Genomic DNA, 18,804 nt, shown 5'->3' with positions numbered 1-18,804 from the left:
TGCAAATGTAAGTTATCCAGCTACAGTACCTGACTCTCTTGGTGGGGAGATGTAAATTACATCTTCTGCTAGGCTGGCCATCACCTGTTCCCCTGGAGATGCTGTTCAGGGGACAAACTGAATGATCAGCTCTCCTATGGCCCTGGCCAGGTCCCAACCAGTGCTACAAACGTAACAGGCAGCCTGGTCCCATGCACACCCCACACATGGTTTTTGCCAACACCCCAGGGACTGAACTGGCGTTCTGCAGAGCTGAAAGCATAAGCTGCTGCAGCTTGAGTGAAAGAGCTAATCCTTGGGGGGGGGGGGGGCTGGAACAGCTCATATCCTCTGAGGATCAGTACAGAGAGGGCCCTGTAACACACTCACAAGTGGATTACAACTACTTCCCACGCCTGTAACTCCCTCCACCCCCCACTGGGGGCCTCCATCTGTGAAGTCCAGGGTGAATCCTGTCACAGAAATGGACCTATGGCTAGAGATAAGCACAAACCTAAACCTCAGATCCAGGTACCCCAGAATGTTCAGGGAGATCTGATCTGAATTTTAAATCTTCACAGTTTGAAACCATCAGTCTACCGCATCCTGTGGCAGGGAGTTCCATATGCCCTGGGAATAGTTTCTTGATGTTTGCTCTGACTTTGCCAGCTGTTCATTTCAGCAAGGACCCCCTGGTTCTCGTACTGCAGGCAGGAAGTGAGGAGGAGGGCTGGGTGCAGCAGGGGCTTGGGTTTTCCACAGACTACCGTTCTCTGGCAAGCGTTACTGCGAGAACCACACCAGGCAGGAAGCTGCCACCCAGAAAGGAGCGGACTCACATGACAGAAAGAAGGGGGTTGAGGGAAATTGTAGCCCCTGATGGGAGTGACTTTGAATCTGGGCCAAATATAGAAAGGGAGGTGTCTGAGGTTACATACTAGGTAAGCATGTGTTGTTCCTGTCTGCGCCTGTTGGGGGCAGCAAAACATCCAGAGAAGCGTGTCCGTAACCTGTATGTCACCCAGGGACCATTACCTACACAGCCCGGTAAGGTCTGGGTTCGACCAGCTGGAATCCTGCTAACAAGCAGCCTGACTAGGCACCTACAAAGTAAACAGTTTGTCTTTTCCTTCTCCACGCATGTGTGGAAGGCGAGCAGTCAGACCTGCAGCAGAGGGAGATGGGAGCTTTGCATTTGAGAGGTGCTTCTTGCAGGGTCAAACTCAAGCTAGGGGGACCTGAGCTGGCTTGAGAGGAGACCATCTAATTCTGGCAGCTGAATCCCAACTGTGCTGCCCCTGTTGCAGGAGAGGCAAGTGCCCTGCTCAGGCTGCAAGCACCAGGCTCATGAGACAATAGCCAGGAAAGGAGATCTGTTTTGCAAGCCAGGACCGCACCCTTATTGTCTGGAAACTGGTGGGAAGATCTTGGCCCAGGCAGGAGCCCGAGTTGCTGGAGCCCGTGAATAAGACGGATGGGTGCAGGCTGGGTGGGTGGCCTGCTCAGACTGTGCTGAAGAACAGCTGTTGCTGTTAAAACAGAGATTCTCCCCTCCGCACCTCACATTCAACCGAGTCACTGCTGGGGACACAAGACCCCACAGGTGCCTGCGGGGAAAGGCTCGCGGACAGAACACTAGCTCAGAACTAGCCATGAACGGGAACGGCAGTGTTGGGACCCAGTTCCAGATGGCAGAGTGCACAAGTGTGTGACTCCGTGGTTTTTGCCTGGGTCCCACCTCGGCTCAGTGCAGCTGGCAGAACAGGGAACTCCTGAATGAGCAGAACATTCTGAACGCGCTCCAAAGTCATTGCTAGCACTCGCTCCCCAGCGTTTCACACGCAGCCAGCCGGGGTTCCCCGCACCTAGCATCGGAGGCAACTAGGGCCAGAAGCCTGAATCTTCAGCTTCTTTGCATAACTGCATGCAGGGCTAGTCACTGGTCAGATGGTGCCTAATCATAGAATATCAGGGTTGGAAGGGACCTCAGGAGGTCATCTAGTCCAACCCCCTGCTCAAAGCAGGACCAATCCCCAACTAAATCATCCCAGCCAGGGATTTATCAAGCCTGATCTTAAAAACCTCTAAGGATGGAGATTCCACCACTCCCTAGGTAACCCATTCCAGTGCTTCACCACCCTCCTAGTGAAAAAGTTTTTCCTAATATCCAACCTAAACCTCCCCCACTGTAACTTGAGACCATTACTCCTTATTCTGTCATCTGCTACCACTGAGAACAGTCTAGATCCATCCTCTTTGGAACCCCCTTTCAGGCAGTTGAAAGCAGCTATCAAATCCCCCCTCATTCTGCTCTTCTGCAGACTAAATAATCCCAGGCCCCTCAGCCTCTCCTCATACATCATGTGCTTCAGCCCCCTAATAATTTTTGTTGCCCTCTGCTGGACTCTTTCCAATTTTTTCACATCCTTCTTGTAGTGTGCGGCCCAAAACTGGACACAGTACTCCAGATGAGGCCTCACCAATGCCGAATAGAGGGGAACGATCACATCCCTCGATCTGCTGGCAATGCTCCTACTTATACAGCCCAAAATGCCGTTAAATAATAGGAGATAAATATTGACCTGCAACTTCAATTCCAACAGATTCCAGTGTGGGCTGCATTCCTACCCCTCTTCTGGGCTGGCCTTAAAGCTTTCTATTGACAAGTAGCTTTTGGTTTTACTGACCTGGCATGCAGTGATCAGCAAAGGTGAATTAATTCTGACCTCCCACAAAAGCCCCCTGTCCTCAGAGCTGCCGTGTTTGTCTCTCATCCCCACAGAGGTGTGGCCAGCCCAGAGGCTCGAAGCCATTTCTCCAAGTTCCTCTGTCTCCTGCCAAAGTCAGGGAGAAGTTTACACATGTCCAAAGAACACGTGGCTGCAGGAAGGAGTGTTGCGGTGTGTGGGAAGGTTACTTGAACCAGTTACAACCTGGATAAACCTACCTGGGCAGTAACACACCCAGAAGAAGGCAGTGGGTGGCGATTTAGCTTCCAGGCATATGTGAGCTGGGAAGTTCCCTGTATATAGCTAGCCCCATGAGGGAGCAGGTGGATTTAATACTTAGCTCTTCATCCATAGATCTCACTGCCTGTTACAAACGAGGGTCACGATCATCATTCCTGTTTTACGGATGGGGCTATGGAGGCACAGAGACGGGACTTACCCAGACTCACACAACAGCTCAGCAGTGGCGATGGTACAAGGATGCGGGGGACCTGGGCTCTCTCTGCGAGGCCCCATCGGGCCCAATTCAGTCCTCAGCAGGGGGTTCGGCCTTCTGTGTGTCACCAGAACGAAAGCCTCCAGCTCTTGAAGCCCAGAGAAGACACAGACATGAATCAAAATAGGAGCCCGCCGTGTCTGGCTGACATGGTACAGCTGTCGCCGGGGTTGGAAGATGTGGGATGAACTGCTGCAGCCGACTGGTCTTCCCACAGCACAAACAGGAAATGACAAACATCATGGCTGCAGCAGTTCAGCATGTCTCGACGTCTATGTAAATTATGTACATTACCCACAAGCCCCTGGGCCGGAGGTCTCAGGAATCCCGGCATGCCCTGGGCATAGTCGCTGCTGTATGGCACGCACACGCACCAACCCAGGTTTGCTGTGTGGCTGTGCTTCAAGCTTGCAAAGGACATTTCATGCCATCAGTGGCCTGGCAATGGCTCCCTCAAGTGTCTGTCGTGCCTGGCCATGTGGGTGGACAATTTCACCATCAGTTCTGGCCATTTTTTTGACCAAAAATACATGCTTGGAACATAATGTCTTGGGGAAGACTTTCAAAGGCTGCAAATAACAGGTACGGGCCAGGTCCCCAGAAGTATTTTGGTGCCTAACTGCCATTGAAATCAATGAGAGATAGGTAACTGACTACTTTTGAGGATCTGTGCCTCGGCTGTGCCTAAGCTACCAGTAGCTCTCCATCGGAGTAGGGTGGTCTAGTGGATCAAGGACCTGTATGGGCTTCAGAAAACTTGGGTTCAGTTCCTATCTCCGCCACAAACGCCCTGTAGGAAAGTCACTGAATTGTCTCTGTGCCTCAGTTTCCCAGTTATACAAGGGGGATAATGCTTCCCGAGCTCACAGGGGCATTGTGGCAATCAAAATCCACTAGGGCCTGTGTTGATGCTACAATGAGTGGAGGGAGCTAGCAAACCAGCTTGATGTCCCTTTGAAAAATAAGTCTGTGTGTGTTTAGGGCCCCCTCCCCAAAAGCTTAGCACAGGGAACATAACATAATGTTGGGTGAACCATCTTTCCCAAGTGCTCTCTCTGCAAGCTGGTGGTGGCCAGAGAAGTAATTATAAAGAACCTCTCTGTTCCACACTTACATTTCTTTATTTATTTTCCCAAAAGTAAATACCATTCCTTACATTGTTGAGAACGATCCCTTCCTCAGTAGCACAGCATTTCACGCTAAGAAGTGTGCTCATATTTGCCCTTTCTCATTAGGAAGTTACAAAAAATTAGTAGTGGAAAATTCTGGCCCTGTTGCTTTCACCACACCCTCACTGGAAGTGTCTGTTGCCAGGCAGATCAGGGATGTCAGTGCATTTATTCTAAATTTACTCCAGGCAGCATTCAGCCCTTGGACGCTTCTGTTATGTTCAGAGCCAATAGGAAATTCTTGCACAGCCCCACAGGGTTTGTATTTCCGATGGTAGCCTGAGTGTGCCAGGTTTCCTAGTAGAGTCCAATTCAGAGGTCTGGCCTGGTGTCATGCCCTCCGCTCCAAGGGAGCGTCTCCTGATTTACAGGAGCAGAATCAGGCTCTTAAGTACTGGCCCTACACCAATACCGGACACGGAGTCACCAAAGGATATTCAAGGATGAAGCAGTCTGTTGTGACTGGGCACACTATTTTAGAAATCCCCCCAGCTGCCCTGCAGGAGCCTTTTGAAGCCACCCAGCACTATCTCCCTTTGTTTCTGTAAGGTGGCTTGCAATGGTCTGTCATTTGGACAGATAGGGTTGCTGTTCTCTAGTTAGCCTATCACTTTGATGGGCAGAAGCCCTGGGTTTTGTGCCATGCCCTTACAGCGTACTACCTCCTTGGCCTAAGCAAGGCAGAGAGGCTCCCTGGAGACATGGGGAGGTCCCCTCTCTGCTAAAAGTGCATCTTACAACACAAAGAGGTCCTGGCCTTGAGTAAGTGGGTTCTCCACCAATTATAGTGTAGCAAAGCCTTCGAGGAGCCCTGCATGCGTTCTGCACACTCAGGCTTTCCTTCACAAGTGGCCTGGCTAGAAAGGTCGTATCTTTAAGCAGAAAAGCTTCAGTTCTGCAAAAGAAAAAGGCTGCTCGGTGGTGGGAGCGTCAAGCTGCATCATTCCATGCGTGCAGCTTTTTATTGCCCGTTTACGACGAGCCACTCAGCCCAGCCCCCGGAGAAGTACGTGTCCTACATTTGCATTCAGCACCTGTATCCGATCTGCGTTTCCCGTGCCCTGCCCTGACCAGGAGGCAGCAAGCTGGGGCAAGGTTGGTGGCTGCCTTGGGCACCCTATAGCCATTGGCTTGCCCTTCGGCCAGGGGGCCCTCTGGGCACTCACCCCTAGTCCAATGCTACCACGCCAACTAGCTGAGCGAGTGACGGGCAGCCGATTGCGCTGTGGTGAAATGATCCTGCTCAGGCTTTTAAACTGCACTTTGTCAATAAACTCTGTAGGAATCAAGACGCAGGCAGCCTGGTAAACATTGCTTTGAGCCAAACCCCAGGGCTTGGCCCTTATTTCCTTAATGGAGCATAGGGCAGAACCTACCTTGAAGGTGATGGGTTAAGAGGACCTTCCCCCCTGTAACATTTAAGCCAGGAGTGTCAGTGGCACATGACAAATCTGAGTGATGGGTCCACACCGCCTCCTTTTCCTCACCCACAGAAATGCCTAAATCCCACGAGTGAGTAGCTGCCCCTGAGAGACTGCTTCCCATGGCTGCTTTGTATGCTTCAGGCCCCGTTAAACTAAGTCTGGCTCTCGCTGTAAATGGAGCCCTACCCCATTAACTAGGATACTTAGGAATGAGGCCACGGGGATGGCTGCTGAGTCAGCCCGGCCGCACCCTGCTATGTAAACAACTGCCAGCTGCTCACCCCATCCCAGCCATGTTTGTTCAGGCTGTATGTGCTCTTTCGGAGAATCACGTCTAAGGTGGATGGGCTTCCAGCTTCCCGGGAGCAGACTGAGTCAGGGCAAGGCAGCCAGCCAACGTCCAGCCTGTTTTAGGGCTGGAAGCAGGATGCACAGACCCTGTGCACGCTGCACGGGCGACGTCCAGGCACCTGTAGGAAATGTAATAATGATCCACAGACTGGAAGGGGGCAGTTATCGAGCCCGTGGCAACAGAATCCCATGCAGTAGGGAGAAAACGACAACTCTTCTTGCTTCCTTCCAAGGAGGTAGCCTGGTGTACTACTGTACCAGAGACCCAGACTGGATTCCCACAGCCCAAGCACTTGCTCCATGGGGCAATAGGCTAGTAGGGGGCTCTACTCAGGACAGCTCCGACTGATCAAAACCATGCTAAACACCTAGGGGACATATGGCATGCAGCCAGAGTAGGGGCATCAGTATCACTTGCTAGGTGTATCCATGCATACTGTTGCCTGGGCATCCCGAGTGAGCCATGTGTTGCAGCATATTCACAAGCAACATGGACATAAGGCCATCCACTGGTCAGCATAAAGGACTTTTGCAGCCACAGGGGACCACAAAAGGTGGTTAAAAGCATAGTTAAAAATGGGGCAGCAGGGGAAGAAAAAATCCACAGGGCTCTGCCAGATTTGGGAGGTGGGGAGCTACGGGGTTGGGACAGGGGATGGACCAATATTGGGATTGGTCTTGTTCCCCCAGGAGAGCAAACAGGAAGCAACATCTTCTCTTGGATCAGGATGCAATCGCATTCACTCAGGTTAGGCACCTCCTGCCTCGAGTTAGTTTCCAGCAGCTGCAGGCATTGTGGTGGCAGTCACCAGGGTCTGAGATACAGCAAGCATCCCACTAGACTTCATTGCTCTTGTCAGGCCACATTGTGTAGTGATCCCACCTGGTGTCCTGTCCATGGTAAGCAGGGTCAGGCCTTGTCCAGCAGCCTTCAGGAAACAGAGGTGCAGCACGAAGCAGAGTTACTGAAGGTTTGTAGGACACCCCAACATAGGGCTCTACGAGTGCCTTTCAGTCAAGAAATACAATCAAAGGTCCTGACCACCTCTGGTCATTAAAGATCCCACAACACCCATCTTCAAGGTTGCTTCATTATCTTGGCCAAATTCCATAGCAGGCTGGATATTGCACATACTGCGACCTCAATTCCCCGTCAGTCAGCAATCAGCAGTTTTGCTTGGAACAGGAATCTTCTCCCCCGCCCCCCGAAGTTTCCTAACTAGAACTATTCCTTAGGGCCAATACCACTGTACACTATTGAAAAGCTGCCACGTCTCACCCCACAGGTGGCTGCCTATCCGTGGTAGAGTAAGTGATCCCAGAATTAAATCTGTGGAGAAATGACAGAAAAAGGCAAAACAAAAAACCCCGCACAAAAAAATGTATTTATAGCACAGACTGGCTAACATGTCAGCCAATAAGACTATTTATTGTTAGCTTACAATACAAATACGGTGGGGCGGAGGGGGAAGAAGAGGGTTGTGGGGAGCGAACAGATTCAACAGCAGCAGCTTTTACATAGGAGTCTATGTACATCACAGTATAAAGTCAATTAAAAAAATTAAATCCAAGTTTTAAAAACCCCCATGTGTGATCTAAAACCAGTAACCAGGAGTTTGGCTGAGAACTATATAGATTCTCCCTCCCCCAATACATCTAGAAATATTTTTCTAAGCCACCATTTCACAAGACCAGAAGCCAAGTTCTAAAGAGTCTGGACTTTACAGCTGACCAGGTCACATGTTCATAAATCCCACATGAGAAACTAGATTAGAATCAAACCCCCACCTCTTCAAGACCTCATTTGTCTGCATAGTCTGTCGTCTGCATCCCTGTCTCGTTGAGACACGTCGTCCTCACAATGGCCTCTGTGACAGCATACGGGTCGCAGTTGGCTGCAGGCCGGCGGTCCTCAAAGTAGCCACAGCCATCCTGGCCGACTTGGCGGGGGATACGGATGCTGGCTCCTCGGTTGGCCACGCCGGCAGAGAACTCAAAGATGCTCGAAGTCTCATGGTGGCCGGTCAGTCGTCTAGAGTTGTCCCTGCCCCCTCTGGGGTCGTACACACAGATGTGGTAATCGTGTCGCTTGCTTAGATTCTCAATGGCAGCTTCAATGCATCTAACCGACAAGGAGAGGAGCAGTTTAGAAAACACAGATATGCAGCACATTGCCCAGTGGAAGCCTGGGCCATGGCGGAGGCTCCCACGCACTACCGCAATACAGAGACCATGTCAACATGAAGTGCTCTTTGAGTGTGGGGCGTGAGCATGACTGAGAATCCTGCCAAATGCAGTTACTCAAGCAAGAGACGCGTGCAGGGCTCCGGGGACAAGCGGCACCTCGGTCTCACCTGTTCTCTGTCTGGGGCACACCAGTGGTCTTCAGTCACACGAAAATCTTGTGCGTCTCAGAAGTCACTGGGCCCAACATGGGGAATCTGGATGAAATTCAATGGCCTGCATTCTACAGCTCACACTAGATCAGGGTGCCCAGCGTACGCCCACCAGAGCGTTTCATCAGGCCTGTGACTTGTTTCAACACACTATGCTAATGGACGATGCATTAGCATTTTGTCGTTGTGCGCAAATTTTATGCATGGGTGTCTTTATTGGTTTTTAAATAGACAATACTATCTGTAGAAACAACCTATCTAAATACATACAAAACAAGCCAAACTTAAAATACGAATCAACACAGGGGACTTTAAATCTTATTAAAATATGTAGAATCTGTTTGGCCCATACAAGGTTGTGCTTCGGTTTACGTGACCGTCGTGTGTAATAAGGTTGGGCACCACTGCACTAGATGATCCAATGGTCCCTTTTGGCTGTGAAACTACAAAACCAGTTTTCGGTCTGCCTCATGAGGACCCTGTGCACAGGTTGTGGGGAGGGATTTCACCCATTATCTAGAAACCATGTCAGTAAGCCCCTTAGAAAGGTGCTACCAACCATAACGACCCCAGACAGACTCCAGCCTAGCAACGGCATTAACTCACTTGAGACCGCCCTCCTTCCTCATGTCTTCTGTGCTGTAATTGGTGTGGCATCCAGCTCCGTTCCAGTTGCCAGTCATTGGTTTGGGGTCCAACGTGGCCACGACCCCAAAGTCTTCACAGACACGGTGCAAGATGAACCTTGCCATCCACAGGTGATCTCCCATCTCGATGCCCTCACAAGGCCCGACCTGGAATTCCCACTAGAAGGGGAAAGATGAGCATTAACGCTAAGGTTTGGGTATCTCCCTTAGCCACTTGCTTTTGACTCAACAGTGGATCATGGCGGACTCCTGCCAAGTGTTCTGGCACGCACGCCAGTGAGCTATTTATCAAGGGTTTAATCATCCGGCTCCTGCCAATGTGCAGCCAGAGGCTGCTCCACCCGGGATGACTAAGCAGAGGCTTGCGTTATCGGATTCCTTTCGGAGGCAACTTTATAGCATCTGTAGGTATTACCCAGCCTAGCAAGGATCAAGTGCAGAACACGGAAGGAAGTGGAGCAAGAGCTTAGAAGGGCTCACTTCATTGTGGGTTAGAATCAATTCAGGGCTTGTTAAGGTGTTGGGCAGACAACACTGCAGTAAAATCCTCCACTTATGCCGAGAGCAGGTACAGCCAGGGTAAGATCTACCCCCACACACTGCCTTGCCAATGACCCTCAGCCCTATTCCACAGACAGCAGGGACAGGGGAAAAAAACAAACCAAAACAAAAACTCCGAACGACTCATACTGAGTGCGCCAAGACTCAGGTCCTGTCTACATGGGAAAGTCGCACCGGTTTGACTTGAGGTGTGATTTTAAAATGAGTGCAACCCTCTCATGTGGAATTAGGAGATAATTTGAGCTAATCTGAAACAGGAGTCTCCATTCAGGGTTGGCGCTAGTTTAAAAATCACACCTTCAGTGAAGCTGGTGCAGCTTTCTCTTGGAGACCAAGCCTTAGCTGAACCTTTCAGCACTGGAGACTAGGTTCTCCAGAAGAACACACTTCCCCTGTGTCATAAATATAAAGAGAAGGGTAAATACCTTTAAATCCCTCCTGGCCAGAGGAAAAACCCTTTCACCTGTAAAGGGTTAAGAAGCTAGGATAACCTCGCTGGCACCTGACCAAAATGACCAATGAGGAGACAAGATACTTTCAAAGCGGGGAGGACGACAACAAAGGGTTCTCTCTGTTTGTGTGATGCTTTTGCCGGGAACAGAACAGGAATGGAGTCTTAGAACTTCGTAAGTAATCTAGCTAGATATGCGTTAGATTCTGTTTGGTTTAAATGGCTGATAAAATAGCTGTGCTGAATGGAATGGATATTCCTGTTTGTGTCTTTTTGTAACTTAAGGTTTTGCCTAGAGGGATTCTCTATGTTTTGAATCTGATTACCCTGTAAGGTATTTACCATCCTGATTTTACAGAGGTGATTCTTTTACTTTCTCTTCTATTAAAATTCTTCTTTTAAGAACCTGATTGCTTTTTCATTGTTCTTAAGATCCAAGGGTTTGGGTCTGTGTTCACTTATGCAAACTGGAGAGGATTTTTATCAAGCCTTCCCCAGGAAAGGGGGTGTAGAGCTTGGGGAGGATTTGGTGGGGGGAAGGGGGAGAGACGTTTCCAAGCGGGCTCTTTCCCCGTTATATATCTGTTAGACGCTTGGTGGTGGTAGCAATAAAGTCCAAGGGAAAAAAGGGAAATAAATAGTTTGTACCTTGGGGAAGTTTTGACCTAAGCTGGTAAAAATAAATTTAGGAGGTTTTCATGCAGGTCCACACATCTGTACCCTAGAGTTCAGAGTGGGGAAGGAACCTTGACACCCTGGGTGGAGAAGGAGCTCATTTCTCCCTGCCACATAGTTTTGCTGAAGACCATGAATACTCAGTGCAGACAGCTCTCTTCAGTACTGGGCAAGAGGTCAGGTGCTGCAGCAGCTGTGAGTAAGTGGGGGAGAGGGAAGCTGGAGACTGCAAGAACCAGATCCCCAGGGATAGCACTGCAGAGCTAATGCTCGGGGCACTGGCAGGCAGCGCAAGGTAAGTATTCCAATTCCCTCAGCTTCCTGCCTCAACGAACGCTCTCTTGACAGGGGCAATGAGAAATGCTCCTTCCGTACATACCTGGGAGGGCATGACCTCAGCGTTGGTGCCACATATCTTCACCCCGGCATAGATACATGCCTTGTAGTGGGACTCGACAATATCTCGCCCGTACACCTTGTCTGCTCCAACCCCACAGTAATAAGGCCCTAGAAGGAAGACACCACGTCACCAACCAAGTCAAGCTCAAGGGAAGAACAGTGACTCTTCATATCCCATCCCACAGGCTTATCTTCCAGCAAGCATTTAGAACTCAGAGATGTTCTCAGGGCTCTGCTTCCTGCACAAGAGCCCTAATAACCACAGAGATGCAATGGCTTCTCCAGCTCGGCTCCACACTGAGCTGAAGGGACTTCATCTAGGAGCAAGAGCAGTTCAATCCCCCGGCACATCCAGGCCTCTGCTGAGATTTGCCAGCAACGTGACAAACTGAAAGGGCTGTTCTGTTGTGTGGACACCTGCCCATCCTATGGGAAAGGTATTGAGACCAAAAGCTGCTCCACGTGAGAGCTGTTCAGTGGACATGACCAGCGAGGGGACTGATTGGAACAGCAGCTAGGAAGTGCAATGCTCCATAATCCATTCCCAACACTCTGGGCCATTTAGTCTCTGGCTGTTCCCCAGTATTCCCACAGTAAACTTGGAAGGAGCATCCATTTTCCCATAAACCTCATTTAACTTCTAGCTATTGTATTCCTTAGTACTTAAAGTTCCAGCAGAGAGACTGCACAAGCTAACTGGTCCCAATTAAATGGAGCATTTCCCATTGTGGGGGTGGCAGGAAGAAAGGAAGTGAAGAACTGCTCCATTACAATGAACTCCACCCCTAACACTAAGGCTGGCTTTTTGAGATTGTTTTGACAGCTAATGTTGCCTGTGTTTATTGCAACAAACTTGGAACCTGAATGAGTGTTAACCTGCTGCAGTTTGCTACAGGTTTTTCCTCCTTCAAAGAAGGCAGTTAGCTCTGCAGTACAAACTCAGAGAGAAAAAGGAGATGTTGAGAAAAAAATCCCAGTTAGGGGATTTTAAAGAATAGTGTCACTACCCCCACTCAATCCAGTCTAGGCAGCCGAACCAGTTTGTGTGCAGGGGGTGGGGGAATTTGCTGGAGCGCGCAACCTTCACACGACCAGTCTTTACATTAATAACCACCTGCAGTTTTTTTTCCCCCAACCAAGTTCTCAAACCCTCAACAAACAAGTTCTAGAATGGAAAAGTTTGTGTAATCTCAGGCAGTGTCAGGCGAGTGGTACCACTGCAGGGCACGTTATCTGCAGGGCATGCAATGAACAGGTGTGCCGCTGGTACTTAGCAGAACTTGGCACAGTGCTGCCTGTAATTTCAGTTTCAGGAAAAAGCTGCACCCATTTGCCTGAGAGCAGTAATTGGCAGGGTGATTTGTCCAAGAAGCCCATGGCTGGATCAACACCTTCAGAAGGAGTTCTGGCTGTCTGAAGTGAGAACAGCAGCTGAACTAAGCCAGCCAAGGTCATCCACCCACCAGTACCACTTGGGATGTGTGGATGCAAGAGCTTTTTTGCTGGGTTTCGCTCACTCAGCAAGTTAAAACAGTCTTGGATGCAGATCCTGTCATGAAAACTGCACTGGGGATGGCAGGGCATGTGTGTGGGGAAAAAAAAGACCTGCACCCACACAGAATACAAAGCTCTGCCCACTTGGTTCTCATTGCAGGATTGGAGCCCTAGTCATGAACTGCACAGGGTTCAGCACTGATCCTGTGAGGCCCTGAGTGCCTTTGACTGCCATAGATATCAATGGGAACTGCACCTCATGAAGTCAGTCCTTTCATCGTAGGAGAGGTGCAGGAGTTGGGTACCACTGTGTTAGCTACCAGAAATCTGGGAATACTAGGGGGAGGAGAGGATTCAGGGGAAGGAGAGTCTAGCTCTTACCTTGTGGACCTGGGAACCCATTATCAGGCCAGCCATACGGGTGTCCATTGATCCCCAGCAATGTGTACTCTTGCTCCATTCCAAACCAAGGATGGCTGTCCTTAACCAAGTCCATGACTTTTTTACATATGTTCCTCAAGTTAGTTTCTGGAGAGAAGAGAAATTCCTTAATTAGACCTGGAACATGTAACCTGGGGATTGGACCCCTCCAGCATTTCATTCAGCCCATCACTTGAGGGCCTTTCTTACTGGGAAAGACACCAGTTGGCACTTTTCCCTGAATAGCCCTCTATGAGCTATAGAGGGTTCTCCTCCAGCCAGCCTCTCTCTGTTGGGAATCTGCAACCAATATTGTCGTTATGAATTCATGACACTGTATTGGTTTGCACGGCAACAGACTTGTCTCAAAGATAGGACTAGGACAGCCCTGGCTGTGGAAAAGCTGGGCTGAGAGGTCGATAAATCCAGACCAATACAAGATGTGGTCAACAGCAGGGAAGGGAATAAGGAACGTAACTTGTTACACAGGGTCATCTCCCTCCATCCCTGAATAAAATGTTCTCTGCTCACCCATCATTTGCTTTAGCATTGGAGGAAGACAACAGTGCTCGATTTCAAAGGGTGTGTAATTTTATATACAAAGTGCAAATTTAACCCTCAGACCATTAAAATAGATACAAAAATCCACAAACATCTAAGTAGCCATATGCCCTGATGTCTCCCATCACCACAGTATCTGGCCATCTGCCAAGTATGTATGGATTTAGACTGCCACCAGTGGTAGGCAAGTAGTCTTCCCATTTTACAGATGGACAGTCCCTTACTCAGAAGAAGGCCATCTTCCCACCCTATGCACATGTCCCCAGCCAAGCTTTCCTGAGCTCTCTTCCCACCTCACTGCCCCCTATGTTCTGGGCAAGCATTGAAGTTGGCTGACAGCTTGCAAGAGCTGATTGAGTGCCAGGGCTCGTCTATCTGGCTTTCTCCCCGCTGGGAGTGGCACAGAAACCCATCAGAACAGTCCCGAAGATACTGCTGGCCCAAGAGAGACCAGAAACGGAAGAATCCAGGTAAAGGGGAGAAGAAGGAAATGAAACAACAGGTTTTCCCTGTCACTGAAAATGGCACCCTGCAGGCAATAAGTTGCACTTTTACCAACAGTGCTCATTGAAGAGACCCAAGTGCTGCTGCGACACAAATCCCAGGGATGTGTAAATAATGACAGAGCACCAGCAACTGTTTCTTTTAAAGGTCACACTTAGAACGTTTGTATGGTGGAGAGAAAACTGAAGAGACCCTCTAACCATGTAAGCTGGGCACCTTCAGAGAAAAGTCAGTTCGGGGACTGGCACTCACTGGGTACTAGGTAAGTGCCAACTGTTATGAGCAACACTGGCTGCCATATTCCCCATTGAATCTTTTTAGCTCTACCAGGATCATGAACATGGTACAACAGATGCATTTAAACAAGCTTCAGAAACTGAGCTATTGTCTCCTGAAGCTCTTACTGGGGGAGAATCTGGCTCCACTTCAGCCCCAAAACGAGCCACTGCTTTAAAGATACAACTGAGCCCCAGGCTAGCTGCTAGGAATCAGCTGTTTCCTTTATCTGTTAGATGATAGTTGGCTAATTTAATTAAACAAAATATTGTAACCACAGGAAATTTGAAGTGGATGACAGGACCTTTCTAGGTACTTTTGCCAGAAAAGCACTGCCTCCATTCGTCAAGCCAAATGCCCCTTAATTCAACTTATACAGAATGTCTCATATGCTTAAATTATTGGTGACTGACAAAGCTATTCAACCATATTACTTTAAACACAGTAACATGGATAACCTCCCTGTTTGACAGAATACAGCCAAGTGCATGGATTTAAATACTTCGACTACTTTAAGCCATAAATTCAGTCATCTGAGATCACAACAGTTGCTCCTCAGAGCTGTCTTACTGCTTGATAGGTGTCCCTAGCCTCTGTTTGCCAGAAGCTGGGAATGGATCACTTGATGATTACCTTATGTATGTTACAAGAATTAACTTAAAGAGCCCACCAACATGAATTTATAAGTAGAGACCCAGGACTGAGCTTTCCATCTACATCAAGCCTGCACACTGTTATTAGACTGGTGTCTCAAAAAGTAGGGCAATTCTTAAAGAAAGCCTTTGTCAGAATAGAAGCATAGCAGTAATTGACAACACAATAATTATTTTTAAAAGTCCAGAAGTCAGGATTTACACTATGGTACTTCACACAAAAGTGAAATGCCAGAGTTTTAGTGTTTTTATAACCAACCCACCCACCCTATCTTGGACCACCACATCCCTTAGACCTCCATCCCAGAGAAAGCTTTGCATACAGACACATGGTCCCCACATGTAGGGGGTCACCTGACCTGCCTTTGCCCTCACAGGAGCATACAAGATGCAGATTTCCTTTCTCAAAGCAACTAGTGGACCTTTCCAGCGGCAAGGGGAAAGGAAGCGAGAGTGTGGTGCGGCACTAAGGCTCCCAGGTACCTTAACCGAGCTTTGAGTACGGGCATATAGGTTTTTGTTTAAAATACACTTTAACTCTACAATCATTTCTATGTTTTTAAACCCTAACTGCCAAGTTTCGGTCTTAGTGTTCAATATGCTACGTTCTAGTAATCTGGTTACAGTAAGTACAATCTCCCTGAATACATTTGGGAATACAGGTTAAAATTACTTGGTGCTGGCCTGGTCTGTGAGGCGTGCGGTGACCTCTGCAGACAGATGTAAGCAGAACATTAGCTCCTTTTTGACTACTCAATACAATTCTCCTGTCCTCCCAACACCGGGTTCCTGCAGATAACCAGCACCAGATCCGGGGTTTTTGCATGCCTAAGCTAATCGCAAAAACCACTCACCACTTATAGCTCAGTCACTGAGTAGCACATGGTCATTCACAACTTCCCACTGACTTCAAGTGGCATTGTGGGTGCTCAGCACTTCTGAGAATGAGGCCCTAATATTTTGATGCCCATGGCACTTAGCTGGTGTGTCTGTTTGGTAACACGCGGGCTCTGGGAACAACCAGTTTAGGGCAGTGCAGACAGACAGGAACCTCACCTGCATTTTTTCTGTTGTATTTCAGGACCTCACACAGCACTAGCTTGTTCGGGTCCAGACAGAAGGGGTCTCGGAACATCCTGACTGGTATCAAGAACATATCGCTGTTCGAGCCTTCTGCTTGGTCTGTACTGGATCCATCGAAATTCCATTCTGGGACATCTGGGAGCGAGAAGAAAAGGAAAAATCCCTAAGATTAAAAATCCCTCAATTTGATCATGTTAAATGTTCAAGAATTTTAAGAAGAGCTCAATCAAGAGCCCAGGGAGGATATACTCCACAACATGCCACTGAAAACTGCTTCAAAAGGAAATCCAGGAAGCTTTTGACTCTCCTGTACCTACCTACATACGGCCCAGTCCCGTAGCTACTACTCCCATCACTGACCATAAAGGGGACAAAAATCCAGCAACAGCCATAGGTGCTGGGACTAGGGGTGCAGCAGCAGCCCCCCATGTGAAGCAGTTTCCATCATTTATAGGGTTTAGTTTTGTATAATGGCTTTCAGCAAGCACCCCCACTTTAACTCCCCTTAACCACTTTGATGGTTCAAACAAGATAGTAGATTTAGACTTCAAACAGTTCACTGCATTTTTAGTGACCAGCACGCCAGACAGGGTTAACATCTCCATTCCAGCCTCAGAGGTGCCTCCCGAACTAGAGGTTTGGCCTCCAGGCCTTTGGCTCTGTGTCCACAGCACCTAGCCAAATCCCATTACAAACCACTTTTGATGGAATCCCATTTAAACATGCTTCTTGGAAACGAGCCCTGCTCTTAAGAGGTAAGAATGCTGCCCCCTCACCATCCTAGCACTGATGGCAGAGAGCTTATGGATAGCAAACACGATCATCCTGGAGAAGGCTAGCGATTTACCATTCCACCTTATATAACCGTGTGATAACATCCACAACCCTGTTAATTCACCTTGCATAATCCGCAGGGGGAAAAGTTCTGTGCATTATGCCACCAAATAAATCAAACAAACATACAGCAGCTCCTCACATAATGTTACTAGTGTTACAGGCCTTGCATCTAAAACTCTTGGCTTCTATATTTTGCTCCATTTACAGACACAAACAGCTAACAGGCCCAGCTTTACCTTCTATGCACTTTGGTTCCTGGTCCATGGTTCGAGTTTTACAGCGGACGCCTTCTCCGCTGCCATCGATCCATACATAAGTCACCAGGACCCTGCCCCCTTGGGGAAGCCTCATGTACTGGTCCCGGACCACCTTGTTCAGCTTGGAACTGTGAGACACAGACATGCTGATGGATCTGGAGAATGGAGGAGAACAAAAGAAGAAGAGCCCCAGTTATAGATACCCTTCCAGAACAGAGTGTCCCGTCGCCACAGGGAGAGCAGGAAAACCCCCCTCTCAGGGGCCGGGGCGGACAGCCCCCATAGCTCACGCCTTCCCAGGGGGCAGGCAGCTTATTTCTCGTCCCAGGGGTAACAGAGGCCGGGCAGATGCGCGGTTCTATGATCTTGCGCTACTTCCTTTCCACGGCAGAGCGGGTGCTTTGGCGCCATTTCCTTTTTTTTTAAATAAAAACCGTATTTAAATGTTGTAAGGGGGGGGGAGGCCCGAACATGAAACCCGGAGCTTGTCCCACCCTTAAAAAAAAAAGGGGGGGGCACCCCTCCCCCCACAAATACAGCTACCCCCCGCGGACTTGGGGCGCGGCCCAGCCCCGGGCAACGGGGCAGTCCTGCCCCCAAGGGGCCGCCTCCGCTAACCCCGCCGGCTTGCGGCACCGCGGGGCGGGCACGGGGCCGTTCGGATCCCGGAGCGGCAAAACCGAGAGCGACGCGAGTGCGCGGAGCGAGACCCGGCGGCTGCCCCGGCGTGCGTGAAGCCGGCGCGGGGGGCGCCCCCTCCAGGGTGGGGAGCGGGCCGGGGCTCCCGCCTCGCCCAGGCCTGCGCCGCTGCGGCTCAGCCCGGGGGCCGCCGGAGCCCCCCGCCCCGGAGCGCCCCCACTCGCAAGGGCAGCGCCGGGGGGGGAACCGGGGCCGGCCGGCGGGATCCCCGGGCAGGGCGCCGCGTCCTCGCCGGGGAGCGCCCGGCCCCGGCCCCGTACTTACCGGCCCCGGCCGCGCAGGAGCCCGAAGCCGCCGCTCCCCGCCCGCAGCCCGGCTGCCGCCGCCTCTTATAGGCGCCCCAGCCAGGCGGCGGGGCCGGGGCCAGCGTGGGGCGGCCGCTCCCCAGCTGATGCAATAGCCGGCCGAGGGCTGGCCCCACGGGGTGGCGGGGGGAGGCGCCTGGCGCTCGAGTCTGCCCCCCCCCCCAACCCCACCCGCCAGGTTTGCGACTAAGTCCCCGCCCCGGCAGCTTGGGACAAGTCTGGGTCTTCGAGCGGGTTGTTTCCTGCTTTGTTATTGTAGGGTCGCCCGGCCTGGAAGGCGGCTGGGCCGATGGTTTTTGGGCTTGCCGTGGAGCCAGGCTCCTAGCTGCCAGGGGAGGAGAGGGGCACAGCGGGGCAGGGGATGGATCTTCCAGAAAGTTTTAGGGGGAAGGGGGTGTTTGGGGCAGCAGTTGTGACCTGTACATGAAGTGTTGCCCC

At 50.3% G+C, this 18,804-nt stretch overlaps 1 protein-coding gene across 1 annotated transcript; it reads right to left on the bottom strand.

Moving 5' to 3' along the window:
• Positions 1-7,529: 7,529 nt before the first annotated feature.
• On the bottom strand, positions 7,530-18,483 carry LOC311532050 (glutamine synthetase). The gene is made up of 7 exons (XM_084650110.1): positions 18,326-18,483; positions 17,342-17,517; positions 16,242-16,403; positions 13,153-13,299; positions 11,258-11,385; positions 9,151-9,350; positions 7,530-8,270 (listed from the first exon to the last, which is right to left on the bottom strand). The coding sequence occupies exons 2-7, from the start codon at positions 17,505-17,507 to the stop codon at positions 7,949-7,951; spliced, it is 1,125 nt and encodes a 374-aa protein (XP_084506236.1). The 5' UTR covers positions 17,508-17,517; positions 18,326-18,483; the 3' UTR covers positions 7,530-7,948.
• Between the last annotated feature and the right edge of the window lie 321 nt (positions 18,484-18,804).

This window comes from Lepidochelys olivacea (assembly GCF_965140295.1).
Source record: "Lepidochelys olivacea isolate rLepOli2 genome assembly, chromosome: 16".
Taxonomy (NCBI): Eukaryota; Metazoa; Chordata; order Testudines; family Cheloniidae; genus Lepidochelys; species Lepidochelys olivacea.
This window is presented reverse-complemented; position numbering and strand designations above follow the sequence as displayed.

Bases quoted from the DNA above. Each gene is read 5' to 3' on its own strand.
- LOC311532050 (XM_084650110.1), bottom strand. From the start codon at position 17,507: ATGTCTGTGTCTCACAGTTCCAAGCTGAACAAGGTGGTCCGGGACCAG. The intron at 16,404-17,341 runs GTAAAGCTGGGC...TCTCGCTCCCAG, and splicing joins GGAACCAAAGTGCATAGAAG to ATGTCCCAGAATGGAATTTC. The intron at 13,300-16,241 runs GTGAGGTTCCTG...TCTTCTCTCCAG, and splicing joins ATACAACAGAAAAAATGCAG to AAACTAACTTGAGGAACATA.